Raw genomic sequence first — 17,186 nt, 5'->3', positions numbered from 1 at the left:
GCGCGGTATACTTTAACCACGGTGGAATGCGAACCTTTCACAAAAGTAGCCTTTTCGGAAATGCTTTCATCCTTGCTTCGAAAGTCAAGGATCATGCCCTTTCGGACGTCAGATAAATCGCTCCGTTCCCGCACTACGACAACGACTGTACTGTTTTCCGCATCGCCCCCCCCCCCCCCCCCCTACACGCCTTGTAAACGCTTCTCTGCTAGTGTTGCCACCTGCCGTCTGTGAGTGATTATAGTCCGTTGACGTCGAACATAGGCGACTCTGGCCCATTAACCTGGATGGACAGTGTATCATAAAAATTTCGTGATTTAAGAAGAAAAATAATTAAGAAAAAACAATAACCTTGGGTCTGGCTTGCTCTGCACTTATGGCACCAGTCTCTCCAACTGTCAGACGATAGAAACTTTCGCACCAGTCCGCCTCGGTAGCTGCGGTGTCAGCGCGGCAGGCTGTTATCTGAAGGGCCTTGGGTTCTATTCGCAACCGGGTCGGAGATTTTCTCCACAAGGGGACTGCGTGCTATGTCGTCCTCATCTGCATACCATCACAATTGACACGAAAATCACGTCCATGACGTCGCACGAGAAGTACAAGCAATTAATTCCGTACCAGGATACAGCGTGGCCTTAAGGAATATTCTGAATTGTCGAAGCATACTGTCGTATCTCCCGCTGTTGAGATGATTGTACGGGCACATCCCCATAGCCAATTTTTAAAACTTTCACAACAATGAATGCCTCGACTAAGTGTGTTGGTCTGTGATAGAGGTTTTATGAGACTGGAAGGTGAGAGAAAGGTACCGGCATAACTGAAAGTGTGAGGGCGAGTCGTAAGCCGTGTATCTGCCACACACTTTTAATCTGCCAAGAATATGAAGTTTGACAAGACGCTACACTCCTTTGTAGAGTGACTGGGTCATACTGGACACCTTACCTTCAATAATGGCCATTAAAATTGCTACACCACGAAGATGACGTGCTACAGACGCGAAATTTAACTGGCAGGAAGAAGATGCTGTGACATGCAAATGATTAGCTTTTCAGAGCATTCACACAAGGTTGGCGCTGGTGGCGACACCTACAACGTGCTGACATGAGGAAAGTTTCCAACCGATTTCTCATACACAACAGCAGTTGACCGGCGTTGCCTGGTAAAACGTTATTGTGATGCCTCGTGTAAGGAGGAGAAATGCGTACCATCACGTTTCCGACTTTGATAATGGTCGGATTGTAGCCCATCGCGATTGCGGTCTATGGTATCGCGACATTGCTGCTCGCGTTGGTCGAGATCCAATGACTGTTAGCAGAATATGGAATCGGTGGGTTCAGGAAGGTAATTCGGAACGCCGTGCTGGATCACAACGGCCTCGTATCACTAGCAGGCGAGATGACAGGCATCTTATCCGCATGGCTGTAACGGATCGTGCAGCCACGTCTTGATCTCTGGGTCAACACATGGTGTCGTTTGCAAGACAACAACCATCTGCAAGAACAGTTCGACGACGTTTGCAACAGCATGGACTATAAGCTCGGAGACCATGGCTGCGGTTACCCTTGACGCTGCATGACAGACAAGAGCGCCTGCCATGGTGTACTCAACGACCAACCTGGGTACACGAATGGCAAAACGTCAGTTTTTCGGATGAATCCAGGTCTGTTTACAGCATCATGATGGTCGCATCCGTGTTTGGCGACATCGCGGTGAACGCACATTGGAAGCGTGTATTTGTCACCGCCATACTGGCGTATCACCCGGCGTGATAGTATGGGGTGCCATTGGTTACAAGTCTCGGTCACCTCTTGTTCGCATTGACGGCACTCTGAACAGCCTTTCTGGATAGAGAAAATGTTCGATTGCTGCCCTGACTAGCACATTCTCCAGATCTCTCACCAGCTGAAAACGCCTGGTCAAATGGCTCTGAGCACTATGGGCCTTAACATCTGTGGTCATCAGTCCCCTAGAACTTAGAACTACTTAAACCTACTTAGAACTACTTAAACCTAACCTGCCCGAGGCAGGATTCGAACCTGCGACCGTAGTAGTCGCGCGATTCCGGACTGAGCGCCTGAACCGCTAGACCACCGCGGCCGGCACGCCTGGTCAGTGGTGGCCGAGCAACTGGCTCGTCTCAATACGCCAGTCACTACTCCTGATGAACTGTGGTATCGCGTTGAAGCTGCATGGGTAGCTGTACCTGAACACGCCATCCAAGCTCTGTTTGACTCAATGCCCAGGCGTACAGGGCCGTTATTACGGTCAGAGGTGATTGTTCTGGGTACTGATTTCTCAGGATCTATGCAACCAAATTGCGTGAAAATGTAATCACATGTCAGTTCTAGTATAATATATTTGTGCAATGAATACCCGTTTATCATCTGCATTTCTTCTTGGTGTAGCAATTTTAATGGCCAGTAGTGTATATTCAGCGGACTGATCTTGCGCTTGCGATTTATAGCTGTAGAATACGTTCAGCCTTGTATGGGCGCAGAAAGCGGGGGCAGCAGAGGTACTCACTGGATGTGAAGAAGTTGCACTCGGCGGAGAGGACGCCGGTGAGGTAGGGCAGGCTGTGGGAGATACCCTGCGCCATCAGCGCCGCCGGCTCCTGCGTGAGGAAGGCGCCGGCCACGGTCGGTTCCACGCTCGGCACGAACACGAAGTTGAACAGCCGCCTCCTGTCCTGCGGAGTCACACGTCTCATGTGGTTTTCCACTCTTCATTCTAACAACATGCACTTGATTCTGACATCTTCACTCAGACATGGACACTGATGGTGGTGGTAAAATGAGAGAGTTGAAATGCAACGAGTGGCACGACATGGTTTGATAAGTCTGGTGAAAAAGCAAGAAAAAATGTTTGCTTCGAAAACAACTCACCTTGATTCTCGACATAATCTCCTTTGAGAAGTATACACTTGCTCCAGTGGTCCTCCAGCTTTTTCATTCCACCAGAAAAATAGCTTCTGTCAAACTATGCAAAATACTCGTTGACTACAACCATAACTTCCTCATATGATGAAAATTTCTTCCCAGCAAGTCAAAGTTTCAAGTTAGGGAACAGGAAGAAGTCACTTTGGGGTACGTATGATGAATAGGGTGGATGAGGAACGAATTCAGAGCCCAATTAATGCACTTGCACCATTGTCTTCGCTGATGTTTGGGAAGATGCATTATCCTGGTGAAAAAGCATCTTTTTTTTTTTTTCATGCCACCCTTGGTCTTTTTTCAGCTAACTCATCTTTCAAACGATCCAGCAATGAAGAATAATAGCGTTCAGTTGTGGTTCAACCTTTCCCAAGTAACCTATGAGAATCCCAAAAAACAGTGGCCATCACCTTACCAGCTGACAAAATGGTCTTTGCCTAATTCGGTGCACTTTCAGCAGCCTTTCTCAATTGTTTTGACTGTAGTTTTGATTGTGATGTATAATTGTGGATCCATTTTTCATCATCAGTCACAAATCGGCGCAAAAGGTCATGCGGATTGCGATTAAACGTCGCTAGACATTGTAGTGCTTTTAGCAGACTGTGAGCAATCGCGGCACCCATCTCGCACACAACTTCTTCATAGCCAATTATGTGTGCAGGATATTACGCACTTGCTGAGTTGAGATGCCTACAGCATCAGAAATTTCGTGAATTTTTATTCGGCCAGCAAGGCTATAATTACCATATCATAGAATTTGTCGATTTTTCCTTTGTGGTGACCTCAACTGGACGGCCAGAGCGCGCTTCGGTTCGATACTTTTCCGACTGAGTTTAGTTCCATTTATCCAACAGTAAATGGTCTGCAACGGTGGTACAGAGTCCGCGTGAACTAGATTTGTGCGGCAGTCCAACCCTTCAAATGAAAATGTGCAATAACAGCACTAAATTCCATTTTCAATTGCAGTCATCATACTAACAAATTCAGACGGCGGTCAACAATGAACAGTACGTTGTGCATTGTTGACATTCTTTATACAATGTTTGGAATAATCAAGCTTACCAATCACAATGGCACAAAAGAACTGTTCCATTATTTCATGGAAATTTCTCAAACTTATCAACACCAAGGTTTAAAATTCTCGGACAGACACAAATCTGGCGGTTACACATATAGGTTTTTATGTTGTTACGTATTGGTCAAAAACATGTGACAAGTGACAACATCAGCGGCAGAATAGTTTCAGCTATACTTTTTAACAATGTCATACTGTGCGTGTGTTTTATTCAAATGGACAACGTAGAATACTAATCTGTTACAAAATTCTCTGTTGTGCGCCGTTTATAGGCAACATATATTGATAAAAAGTTAATGTTTATGAGAAGTCTGTGTATTTTCTACATCTACGAAATAGGTGGCTAAATTCTAACATAGCTCTACTTCTGCTTGGAATCATCCATGTGAAGGACGTCCAAAACAGACTGCCAATGGCGAAAACATTGAGCAAGGCGCGGTGCAATATCGTACGGTTCGTCATTAAAGGTATATAATGTATAGGTAACCGTGTTAAAGTTAATTTATTTATTACATCATGATCCGTTATCTTTAGCTCATCCACAGTCTGTAGTCGTTTCTCACGTATATTACTCCAGTATACATTTAATATCTAGACATATGGAACTACTGAAACTGCAAACACTACTACAGTTAATATAATAGTACCCATTGGAATGACTAGTTTCTTCTGCTAATTACCACTACTTCTACTAATACAATGAACTGCAATGCCTGAAAAAATATTGAAGCATCCAGTATGGGACGAGGAAACAAAATGAAACTTCGTGGGTCAATTTTACAAAGAGCTTGGCAGTAGGAGCCCCCCTTATCATAGGTAATCTGGTTCATAACTGTTGTAACTGGTCCTTGATATCCAGGATATTGGCACTGAGACTCATTTGATGTCTGAGCTGGTCCCACCCATGTTCTACCGGAGAGAGATCGGAGGACCTTGCTGGCCGTGGGAGGGATCTTACCAACGTCCTACAAGGTTTTGCCACCTCAGACCCGCGACTGTTTTCGACCATCTTCCCATCGTTTTCACGAGCTCCAAACCGTTGCATGAAAACTGTTTCAACGTTCAGGCCTTTCGACCAATCAGAACCAGTATCATTAACATTGTCATGAATAAAGAAATTTAAAAAATCAGAACCAATAACTGCCTGCAGGTAATTTCATTGGAGAATTCGCGATCGCGCTGATAACACTCCACCGTAAAACGCCCCTTCTTGCCAGGTCTTTTCATAGCTTTACCTCCAACAGGTGCTGGGAGACACCTGCGATCCAGGTGTCTCCCTCTCCCTTGAGCCGACAGCATAGGCCTCCTTCCCAAACCGTTCTGGAGGATTATCTCTAGGCTGGAGAAAGCCTCGTTGTTTTCCTGACCACCGAAAAAGAACTCTGGCTTACACAATACGCACAGTTCGAGCACACAGACACGGACAGGAAATTAGATTTCACTATCTGTTTATCTGTGTGCCAAAGGTTGGCACCATCGTGCAGTAGTATAGGTGAAGCAGAGGCGTGTAATGGGTCATATGGCTAGAGCGGGTAGGTGCGTGGAGTGAAGAGAAAGTTAGCTGATTCTGCGCTGTCGCATGGTACGCTCTACCGCGCCTGATGAGTAGTGGTGCATGTGTCGCTTGCTTCGGAAGTGTCTGGATGAGGCAGAGTGATAATTCTTCGTGATGAAAGGAGATACCGCTGGCCAATTTGGCGGTCAGAGGATGCACTCAACTCCGGTGGTTGGACAGTTGATTACATGAATAGCCTATATTTCAGAAGTGACTATGGCAACGGAGTGCAAGTTCTTCTGGGTGGAAGCACGCGTAATGGCTTGAGTACTAAGCATGTTTGCAAGTGAGCGGAGCCTTGGCAGCCTCCGTCGAGCATGATGAGTTCCTTCAGCGTCGTGGAACGGGTGTGGCTCGCTCCATACAGACTCTGTTATAGGTGAACTCAACGAGACTCCATATTTTCATGGTACGTTCCATATGTTAAGCACGCTTGGCATTTAATGGATGTATGAAGGGCAGATGGAATTGTGGTGGATGCTGTCTTGTTAGAACAGAATTATCAATTAAAAAAAAAAAAATTATGTCATGAGATTTTTGGCTCTGTCCTCGCTATGGCGAGCAGTTAGTCGGTATTTATCATGAAAGCTCTGTTGTGCTTGTGTATAAACCAATCATTTGAATTGTTCCTGAAGTACTCGTCTATCACGGAACATTCTGCACTTAAGTAACAGAATGATCTGCCCACCTGGCTACCCACACGATCTAACGCGCTGCTTCCCGAGCGGGAAGGCGTGGACTTCTGTGGCCTGTTGTGGAGTTTTGAGCCACTGAGGGCCAGGGTGGGACGAAGCCTCTCCGTCGTTTCTAGGTCCGTGGTTTAATATGCAATAAACACAAGAGAATGATATTGTTGTCTGTATAAGGGGCATGTCCATGGACCCGATTCCTTGTTCAAAATGGTTCAAATGGCTCGAACTACTATGGGACTTAACATCTGCGGCCATCAGTCCCCTAGACTTCGAACTACTTAAACCTAACTAACCTAAGGATATCACACACATCCATGCCCGAGCCAGGATTCGAACCTGCGACCGTAGCAGCAGCGCGGTTCCCGACTGAAGCGCGTAGAACCGCTCGGCCACAGCGGCCGGCGATTCCTTGTTGTTGTGGATAACTGAAAGTAGTACATTTCGATCAGTCCAGCTCCCAAATAAAAATTCAGGTAATTTCAGTGAGAGGCAGCTACTACGGTTGGATACTATTTGGTTTAATTTTTTATCTATTGTGTTTTAAATATTGTGATCCTAAATTTCTTTTGAAGCTTCTGAAAGGTTGATTTTAATCAAAAGATTTCAATTAAAAGACGTTGGTCAGCATAAAAATCGTAAATTTAAATCATATATGCGTGACTTACCTAATTTTTTTTAAAAAAAGGAAATTTCATTTGTAGATTTTAAAAGTACCCTTGTTTAACGTATCAGGTCGGATTTCAGCAGAGTTTCTTGTACGGTACTTTTAAAACTTAATCTAGTGAAATTGTGATACTAAAATGTACTGCAAATGGAAAATGGTAAATTCTGTAACTGTTATTGTATTCCAAGGAAAGCGCAAACATTTAATAGCTTTCCATTTTTATTTTTTCACTGTTGGAACCTTGGTTGTATGTGTTTCCCTTTCCCTAATCAGCTGCTGGCAATAGAGTTTGTCCCACTATCGCCACATTTGAAACACTACATTTCAAACTCACATACTACAGTTATTTCTTCAAACAAAACAGATTATGTATTAGGCTGGACAGTTCTATAAAAGGCTGCGAAGATAGTTGTAAAAACAAATGAGAATACTATCACTGTGGAGAAAATACATGAGTAAATACATGAACTTACTCGGTCGGAAAGAGCGGCCTTGGTGTCGCTGAGGAGTCGCTCGGCCGGCAGCTGTGAGAGGAACTCTAGCAGCTGACGGTCGCTGGAGCCGCCGGGCAGCCCCAGAGACGCTGCCAGGGACAGCGCCCTCTGGCGGGGCGAGGCGCAGAAGGCCCAGGGGCTGAGCGCGGAGCCGCTCTGGGCGATGGCGCGCGAGAACAGCCCTGGCGAAGGAAGGCGGACGGTCAGTGCCGCCGTGCTGGCCAGCCTAGGGCCGACGGCTCTCAAGACACACAGTTTAAAAGGAATGGCAGGAACACAGCAGTCAGTAGCAATCCCACTGTTTTTTATTATTCTTGCATATCCGGATTTCAGGTGCAAATAGCCATCTTTAGTCCTAAAATGCAGGGACATTACAGAATCAGAATTGATCTACATAAAACGATAAGTAAACAATAGAAATGATCCATTTTAGCCATCATATCATTTGAGTGAGTTCTACTCGAACAAACTCCCATCAGTACATGTCACCATAGGAGCTTGTTACTGTACAGGTCGAAGGAAACTGAGGTTGTTGTTTATACCAAGTACAGCTGCTTTCCGACGTAGCAGTTTTGAACTTATTTTTTATTAAGTAAAATCAGCAAATACCATCTTTAATATACATCAAGAAACGTCCATTTACAATGTGTTTCTTCATATGTCAGTGGTGAAGCGATCCAACAAATCTTATGTAAAAGATCACTAATTGATTTTTGTGCGACCCAAAAGAGAAAAAAAAACTAAGAAGGGCAGATTCATGGATCTCCTGGAAGAGATGGAGGTTTACTGTCACCTGAGGTGGCCTCGATTCACCCACTCAGTGAGCACGTCCTGCTGAAGGGCAGCCAATTTTGGGAGCTCACCGACGGTCTCCTGCTTCAGGGCAGGAGAAGTCACGACCCAGCAGCGAACTAATATTGAATTTCCTTTATTGAGATTCGATTCCTCCCGAAGGGGACAGGCTGGCAGCAGCTTAGTACGTCGCTCTTCAGCCTACATAATTTTTTTTTTTAATGAAGATAATAAATAATAAAAGCAGGAGATAAAATCGGTGACTTAAATGGTAAAATGGCGGAAAATTGTGGAACTTAAAACATAAAACAAAGCTTTGGTGATGCTAATAAAGTACACAGGAAGCCGGCAGGTAAAATAATAGACAGACAATTAAAAACCACGGCGACAGTCTGGTTTCTGTTCGCAAGAGATATAAAAATCACACCCAGCGACAGCATGATTTCTGTTCGCAACACTTTGGAAAAGACGCACAACACTGAAGACTCACTTAAAACACTGCACTACAAAGTTGGCACAAATATGACACACCACAGCCGAGAACGGATGGGGGGAACCTGGACAGATGATGGGAAAGAAAAGGGGGAAGGAGAGGAAAAGCGTAGTGGGGGGAGGGAGGGGAAGGAGAGGAAAAACTAAGTGGGGGGGGGGGGGGGAGGGATGGGGGAAGGAGCCGGCGGAGGACGAGGACTAATAATGAAATGTTGGCCTTACTTAAATATAACACTACGCATGGTAGTGTGTGAGGACATAACTTATTACTGTTAGTGGACCTGTTTCTCTTCCATTTTGCTGGTAGTATTCATTACTGTATCTGTTTTACCATCAAACAAGTGAAACATCGTTGAACTATTATTGTTAGTGACTAAGTATAAGGCAATGCGTTATATCGTTCTTTGCAAGCAGCACACCACAATTGGAGCTACAACATAAGTAAGCACCTTGTATTTACGTCAATAGAGGTGTTAGTATATTTTTATTAATTCTGCCTGATTAAAGTAGACTAAGTCATATTGATTTTCAGTATCTTACTATGACGTTAACAGTACTTAAAAAACACGCTTTGTATGAAGTTTTATATTTCGTTTATATTAATTATTTAGTGGCTCACTTAAGCCACTATGATACAGCGACTACACTACACTTTAGGTTTCTTACGAACTCCATTTGGTATGTAACTACAGTTTATCAAGACAATCTTAAAGGAAAATAATTTTTATTCGAATGTGATGTAACAGTTCCGTGTGTCGCTTCAACACTAACGTATGAATAAACACGTCGTCGATCGAAGTTTCTTGATGTATTTTAAATGTGATATGCAACTACACTTGCTGATTTTACTTAATAAAAAATGGGTTTTAAATTACTATATCCGAAAGGAGCTGGGTTTGCTAGTTTTTTGGAATACAGAAGGCGTTATTTACATTACAGGAAGCAAACTGAGGCTGCTGCACATGTTGCAAACAACAAGCTCAGTTTCCCTCTTCCAGTACACCAATAAAATCGTATGGTAACATGTACTGCTGGAAGTTTGGTGCATTATAAGTCACTGAGATGGTATGTTAACTAAAGTGGATCATTTCTATTAGATAACGTGGTATATTATTTATTGTTTTATACAAATCAATTCTGATTCTATAATTTCCTTGTATTTTTTAAGCACTGAAGATGGCTATTTAAAGCTATACAAATCAATTCTGATTCTATAATTTCCTTGTATTTTTTAAGCACTGAAGATGGCTATTTAAAGCTGAAATTTGGACGTACAAAAATGATAAAAAACAATGGGTTTGTGACTGATTTCTGCGTTCCCGTCCTTCCTCATAATAATATATAGTCACTGTGCACAATGGTTCCGTATGCAATCAAAGTTAGCGAAGAAATAGGGCTGCACAAAGAGCAGTTATGAAGTTTTACAATGAGAACTTTAATTGTCTTTCGAACTTTCCCAACGAAACTGGTAAGCTCCATATTTTCAAGTTTGTATTCAAGTTAATGTTGTCATTCTTCACAATGTTTGTTCTGGTTTTCTAGCACTTTCTGCCAGTATAGCGGTCGCAGAGTTTTGTTGCTCGCTGTATGTACAGTAACCAATGTACAACGGTTGAGTTATAAAGCCACAAAGTATTTCAAGGTTAGGTAGAAGGTACTATCCGCACTCCAATATGCCCTATGTGGGTAGAGAGTGGTTGGTTATGTTGTCCTGAGGAACTATGGGAGGGTTACATCAGAAATTAAATATCCTGAAAGTGTCGAGTTTGGGGCGTTTGTTTTCAAAGTTATTTATGTTTCTATCTTACGATGACATGATTTTAGGGAGCAGAGTCTTATTTGTTTTATAACTTTCGTGCACGTTCTTTGTTGATTCGCAAATTATATGGGATCCACGTCCCTGTGAATATTTCGGCACGGATCAAGGTGTTCTAGAAACTGTATGAAATCCTCTGCCTTACCGGCTTTGAAACTTCCTCGTAAGGGTATTAGCATCCTTCTGTAGTTGTTTAGTAAAAATGGTTCAAATGGCTCTGAGCACTATGGGACTCAACTGCTGTGGTCGTAAGTCCCCTAGAACTTAGAACTACTTAAACCTAACTAACCTAAGGACATCACTCACATCCATGCCCGAGGCAGGATTCGAACCTGCGACCGTAGCGGCCGTGCGGTTCCAGACTGTAACGCCTTTAACCGCTCGGCCACTCCGGCCGGCAGTTGTTTAGTACCTCTAAAAGTGTGTGACAAGGAGTACTCGAATTGTCAATACCATAGAGTTTGATATGCAGACTTAACCCTTAGAAATGGAGGGGGTGTTTTAGCTATTTCAACTTGACAAAACTTTTGTACATGCCTGAGGAACACACACTTTCCAACCAGGTATTTTTTTTTTAAATTTTGAAGCCCAAACTAAGTCTGTCAGGAGGAGGACTGTTTCTTGGTGGCGTTCAGTTGGCAGTCTGTCTCCAAGACGTAATTTGTGTACGATATGATTCCCGACGGGAACTAATCAATTTGAGCGATAGATCCCATACTTTATTTCAGTTTAAGTCTCTGCTCGTTAAATCACTAAATATTCCACTTGGATCGTTTTTTTTTTTTTTTACTACAGTGTTATAGAAATTCGACGCTGCAAAGCAATGTTGGTATTTTTGTACTTAATTTCGTGCTCACAAGTGAGGCATAGTCGGCATAGCTCAGTTGTCTGGTGCGACGTTATCATGTAATATTTGCATATAGAAACCAAAGCTTAATATTGTTTTCACTAAACATGTTTCCTACACTAAGAAGTATAATAGCTATACTCCGTAACGATTTGTAACAAAAATTCATTATGCCTATTTGCTTATGTTGTCCTGTGCGAGTGGACTGAATCGAAACTGTGCCAGTAATAGTGACAAGACAGAGGTTTCCACGTAACATGTCACTCAACATTTTACTATTACAATTTACTTTATTACATTCCAGTATCTATTGGTTGAAAAACACTACACACACACTCACACTTGTTTATACCTTTTCAGGCAGCCGTATTGTGTGTGTTCATCTCAAATAACAGGCTCCCATAATTCTTTGTGGACGGTTTATCACCAAGGGAACTTTTTGAACTGTATGTAATAGTTTCGGAGAAGCGCATTCTTTCATTTTTGAACATTAAAAAAATTGATACTTCAATGTGAACGTGATCGTACTTCTATAGAGGAAGAGCCAAGTGAAGGACATCCTAAACAACAGCCTCGATTAAAAACATTCAGAAAGTGAGCAATGTACTATTGTTCGATCGCCGATTAATGTTGTACATTAAAAATGACTTCACAGGCAAATCAGTAGAAATTTCACGCCACATTTTACATGAAGCTCTAACTTTCTGAAAATTTTGTGTAAGATGGCTGCCGAATTGGTTGTAAGCCGACCAAAAGCAAATGCCTAAACAGTGATTTCTATTTCGTCTAGATGAAAAGATAATAACCTTTTTATGGAATGCAAAAGGGTTACCTCACAAGTACCTTTCAGAGGGTGAAAAAGTAACTGGTGAATAGTAAGCAAATCTTTTTGGTCAACTGGATGAAAATTGGTCGAGAAGAGGCACGGATATAAAAGCAAAGAAGAAAAGTCTTCTCCCATTGAAAGATAAAATACGTTTGTCCACAAAAGTATATGGGTATTGAGAAACCAGGGATCTAATGCATGGACTGTTGAAACATCTTCCGAGTTCACCAGATTTGACACCGTTTAACTCGATTTTCCTTCATCCGAAGAAATACATACCTGGGTAAAAGTTTGCGATTAAAAGACGCAGCAGTAGTTTGATATTTTTCAGACCTTACACTGTCGTACTTCATGGACGTGATCTGCTCACTAAGAATTGACCCAGAAGCGAACTATGCCAAAATGTGAGGGTTTCCGCGGCTGTCACACCTGACCTAGTCCCCTCGGACTTCCACTTGTTTGGGCCATTAAAGGATGCCATTCGCGGAAGACATTTTGAGGACGATTTGGAGGTGACTCACACAGAGAAGCGCAGGCTCCGCCACCAGGACAAGGATTGGAGCCGACAGGACATACACGCTCTTGTTTCGCGGTGGAGGATGGCCATAGAACGGGATGGAGATTACGTGGAAAAATAGGGTGTGTCTGTAAAACACAATTCTTTCGTGTGTGTAATTCTCAACATTCTTAATAAGGAAATATTGAAGGAAAAAATGCAGTGTATTACTCTATGGGCAACCTGAGCATAAGTGAATTTTGTGTGACCAGACCATTGTTGTACACTGTCACTCCGACCACATACCACGTTGTACGCTGCACCTTTTGAAATCGCTTAGGCCTTTCATCTCCCTTTGCATTTCATCTACTCTCATCTATTTACTCCCTGGACATGCAGTTTTTAGATCCGTCTGCGAGAAAGGAGTGGATTTGTACTCACCTTTTGACATCCCTGACAGTAGGTGGTAATGCACGGAAGCAGCTCCAGCACTCTCTCCAAAGAGCGTGACGTCATCTGGATCTCCTCCGAAGGCACGGATGTTGCGACGCACCCAGCGCAGGGCCAGGTGCTGGTCTTTCAGTCCGAGATTGCCAGGCGCTAGCTCGTTCTCGAGGCTCAGGAAACCTGTAGCACCGCCAGTACAATCGATTCAGAAACGAACAGGATACTGATATAGCGTTCTTCGATATATACGTTATGAAGAATGTAAAATAATTTTTGATCAGGTGAGGATAGATGACAGCTGATTGATTATAAGGGATGACTGGACAGTATAGGAAACGATTTATGGGAGAGTGAAGAACGAATGCGTAGTTTCCACGCTAGGAACAATTTTATTGATATTGTGCAGCATCTTATAGAACACATTCAGTAGATCACACGCTGAATCGCTGGTTAGGAAAGTGTATGGGTGCGGATCTCAAGGCGTCTATTCCCACGCCGCTACATGGACTGCCACAATCGACCAAAAGTCAACAGACAACTAAATTTTTTTCACATAACCCGAATTTCACAACAGTTAGGGTGTTGACCTACAGAAGATTAAACGTGTGAAGCGAAGGAACCTTCCACATGGACATCCATATAAAGTTTCGTATTTCACTTGGAGCGAAACTGCTGGAGCACCTGTTTCGCGTATTAATTGACTTGTTCACCGTTGCCGCTTCTCTTTGCCGCATTAAAATTGTGCAAGGAGAAGAGTCGTATATAGACATATGAGTACATACGGAAGTGAAAAATTAGTCGAAACTTCTTCTTGAAAATATTTAATGTGTAATAAATAAACGTGTTTGGCATTCTTATTTTTCTGCTTTTACGGCCTCAATGGACCACTTCAGTCAGCCGTTTTCTGGTCATCTTCTTCGACATGTTTTCTTTCTGAACTGTTCAGTACCTTTCCAGTCCTTCTGATCTTTTTTGTCGTTCCTCGTGCGGCGGCCCGTGTTCACCTTGGACTTCATTCGCTTCCTAAGGAAACTACACCGATTCGATCTTCTCGACAGTATCTTCGTGTACACCGATGGCTCTAAGACTGACCGTGGTGTCGGGTATGCCTTCATCATTGGCATCGATCATTTTCGATATCGGCTTCCAGAACACTGCTCAATATTCATAGTCTCTTCACCGTCTGTCAGGTTACCTAGTACATCCGGCGACACAGGCTTTTTAATTGTGTCATATGCTCCAGTTCTCTCAGTGCCCTTCAGAGCCTCCCTGTACTGCACACAGTCCATCCCGTAGTGCAACGGGTCCAAGACCTTCCACTCGCTCGCTGTTGAGGGAGCCACTGTGATGTTCAGACGGCTTTCTGGTCACGTCGGGAAATGAGGCTGCTGACGCTGCTGCCAAGTCTGCAGTCCTCCTACCTCGGTCCGCTAGCTCTTCCATCCCCTCGGATACTCTCCATGTTGCTGTCTGTTGGCAGGTAGTGTCACTTTGGAATCACCACTAGTCTTCTCTTCACGGGAACAAGCTCCAGGGAATCAAACTTCTCGGCCCTCTCACCGCGTATCATTTTAGCTAGGTGCGTATTGGGCACTACCGTTTTAGCCATCACCATTTGTTGGGTGGTGATACCCCGCCACTTTGTGCCCATTGTCGTCAACCTTTGACGATTCGCCATTTCCTGACCGTATGCCCTGTTTTAAACCACTTACGTTCTGATGTACATTTACCGTCTGAGTTATTGTCTATTTTAGCGACGATGCGCGGGCTGTCGGTCGCGTTTTTACTTTTTATACGTCGTGGCAATATGGCGAAGGACATTTAATCTTTGTTTCCGGAGATCTGCTGTCTCTACAGCGTATTTTGTGGACTTTTCTCTACGAAGAAGTCCTTGTTGATATCTCGCTTTCCTTCCGTCGACTGGGCTTCACGTATAGTCAAATGTTCAAATGTGTGTGAATTCCTTAGGGACCAAACTGCTGAGGTCATCGGTCTCTAGACTTACACACTACTTAAACTAACTTATGCTAAGAACAACACACACACCCATGCCCGAGGGAGGACTCGAGCCTCCGGCGGGAGGGCACGTATAGTCGGTTTTAAGTTCTTTTACTGCTTGATGATCTGAGGTTATGACATAAGTACTTATGACCTTAATTGTTTTTGCGCCCTAAAACAATCCAACAAACCAACAACCTTTTCATTGTTTGTCTTTTGTCTACTTTTGATTTAAATCTTATTTTTTATGTTCTTTATTTTTTTTAATTTTCTATTTTGTTTTGGAAATAATCCAAGGTTAATTCTACTTCTTTCTTATCCTCCCTGATTTCCTTTATCCATCCTATTTGTTGCTTCATGTTCGGAAGTTTCTCTATATCTTTTCTTGGTTATCTAGTTTCTAGTGTCCTCATACTGTGACCAAAAAAGAAGTCCTTTTTTCAGTATGGTATTTGTAATGGACTTCAGTTCACTGTACACCACTTCATTTGGCACTATCCACCAGAGTGCATCTTTCTTTTATTTCCTATTTATGCATTTTCTAGCTATTCTTCTTTCTAATTTTAAGAGCTTCTCGATTCTGTTTTTCTGGATGACTTTGTAAAGAGCTTCACTTCTGTATGTCAGCTCTGGTTGAAAGACCACCTTGTCATCTTTTAATTTAGTTTTAACCGATCGACTTCTTTATCGAACGCAGACCATGTTAATTTTTGAGCTTTTACCGTTTCGTTAGTTCTTTCTTGTCATGCAGGTTTCTCGTCCAAGTTGTGTATTATAATGTCTCCTATGTAATTAAAGTGTTTCAGTGTTTTTACTTTCCTGTTATTTATTGTTATGTGGTTGATTATTAGTGGATCTGCTACCATCATTTTAGTCTTTTCGAATGGTATCTGGAGTGCTGCATTTTGTGCTACATTTTGTAGGCTTGTTATTTGATTTATGGGTTCCTGAATGTTACTAGCTAATAAGGCTAAGTCACCTGCGAATCCCAATCAATTTAAGTTCATTTGATATTTCTTGGGTCCAATTCTCACGTATTTGGGGGTTTTTCTTTTACTATTTCTTCATCACGTACTCCAGAGCTAAGTTGAAAAGTAATGGCGATAAGCCATCTCCCTGTCTTAATACTATTTTAATCGTAAATGGATCAGATACTTGCCGGCCGGGGTGGCCAAGCGGTTAAAGGCGCTACAGTCTGAAACCGCGCTACCGCTACGGTCGCGGGTTCGAATCCTGCCTCGAGCATGGATGTGTGTGATGTCCTTAGGTTAGTTAGGTTTAAGTAGTTCTAAGTTCTAGGGGACTAATGACCTTAGAAGTTAAGTCCCATAGTGCTCAGAGCCATTTGAACCATTTGATCAGATACTTCTCCTCCGAACTTTATATTTTGTGTTTGTTAGAATTAAGTTTATCATTTTTATTAATGATAATGTCTTTAGCATTTAATACTTAATAATTGTGTGAATGTGTAGCCACTGTCATTTACGGTATCATTCCCAAAGTTACCAACTCAAGAATAATTTTCTTTCTTTTTTTAGTTTTTGTCCTACTACCGCACCGAAATCCTGCATTACCACAAAGCAATAGCGTTTATGAGTTTCATTAACTCTTTGTAGGGGTATTTCGCCACCTCGTCAGAATATGAGCATGTTGATGGTGGTATATATACTTGAATCATTTTCACAAAATATCTTATGTTTATTTTTTAAGTAAGTTTTCATTGTTTCAGACTCCTTCAATTTTGTTTTCATTTTAATTGTGTACAAAAAAGCCTACGCCTAAAGTTCCTCGTGCACTGTTCCTCTGATTTTAATTACATCTAGCTCGATTTTTTTCGCCGCACTTCCGACGACCCTACAATAATCATATGATCTTATTTAATTCCTCATCCAGCGTTAAAATCGACCTTCGAATCTTAAGGTTCAGCAATATATTGTCTCTACATGAGATGTAGCAGTAGCGATTCGTATGATTACCATTTAACAAAACTTTTCGAGTAGGGACGTACGCGGACAGTAGTAGCTGTGCTCGAAAGCCTGAAGCGAGACCTATATCCCGT

General features: G+C 42.6%; 1 protein-coding gene across 1 annotated transcript in view; it reads right to left on the bottom strand.

Annotated features, from left to right (window-relative positions):
- The window catches only part of LOC126457326 (cholinesterase 1-like), a 93,823-nt gene that overhangs the window by 35,019 nt on the left and 41,618 nt on the right, over window positions 1-17,186 (bottom strand). The window contains exons 5-7 of the mRNA XM_050093524.1: window positions 13,124-13,309; window positions 7,393-7,595; window positions 2,524-2,689 (exon numbers count right to left, since the gene is read on the bottom strand). Coding sequence (XP_049949481.1) covers window positions 2,524-2,689; window positions 7,393-7,595; window positions 13,124-13,309 — 555 coding nt within the window. The remainder of the gene's footprint in view (window positions 1-2,523; window positions 2,690-7,392; window positions 7,596-13,123; window positions 13,310-17,186) is intronic.

This window comes from Schistocerca serialis, chromosome 2, assembly GCF_023864345.2.
Source record: "Schistocerca serialis cubense isolate TAMUIC-IGC-003099 chromosome 2, iqSchSeri2.2, whole genome shotgun sequence".
Taxonomy (NCBI): Eukaryota; Metazoa; Arthropoda; class Insecta; order Orthoptera; family Acrididae; genus Schistocerca; species Schistocerca serialis.
The sequence above is the reverse complement of the archived record's forward strand: the minus strand, read 5'-3'. Positions and strand labels throughout refer to the sequence as shown.